Source organism: Fulmarus glacialis, unplaced genomic scaffold, assembly GCF_000690835.1.
Source record: "Fulmarus glacialis isolate BGI_N327 unplaced genomic scaffold, ASM69083v1 scaffold29194, whole genome shotgun sequence".
Taxonomy (NCBI): domain Eukaryota; kingdom Metazoa; phylum Chordata; class Aves; order Procellariiformes; family Procellariidae; genus Fulmarus; species Fulmarus glacialis.
Genome location: NW_009207835.1, coordinates 442 through 769, shown reverse-complemented (window position 1 = coordinate 769; position 328 = coordinate 442). Strand labels below are relative to the sequence as shown.

The 328-nt window shown below is 69.8% G+C and overlaps 1 protein-coding gene across 1 annotated transcript in view; it reads right to left on the bottom strand.

Annotated features, from left to right (window-relative positions):
- Window positions 1–147, bottom strand: part of LOC104075698 (ADP-ribosylation factor-like protein 10) — a gene marked incomplete at its 5' end in the record, with an annotated part of 1,184 nt that extends 1,037 nt beyond the window's left edge. The window contains one exon of the mRNA XM_009576281.1: window positions 1–147. Within this exon, the coding sequence (XP_009574576.1) occupies window positions 1–147 (147 nt within the window).
- Between the last annotated feature and the right edge of the window lie 181 nt (window positions 148–328).

The following is a 328-nucleotide window of genomic DNA, read 5'->3' as shown; positions in this document are numbered from 1 at the left end:
GCCGGGGCTCTGCGGCCAGCAGCGCGTGCAGCTCCTGGCGCGCAGTCAGCAGGCGCGACCTGTCCACCGAGTCCACCACGAACACCAGCACATGGGCCTGGCTCAGGTAGTGGGGCCAGTACGCTCGCAGATTCTGGTTGCCCCCCACTGTGGGAGTATCAGCGGTCAGGATCAGGCCCCTGCACGGGGGTGAGCAGGGCTGCCACCTCCCTGTAGCACCCCAGGGAACCAGACCTCCCGCCACCCGGGATGCTCCCGCTGCCTGGGATGCTCTGCACCCCCAGCCCAGGTGGGGGAACCCTCTGGGTCGTGCAGGCTCAGCCCCTGG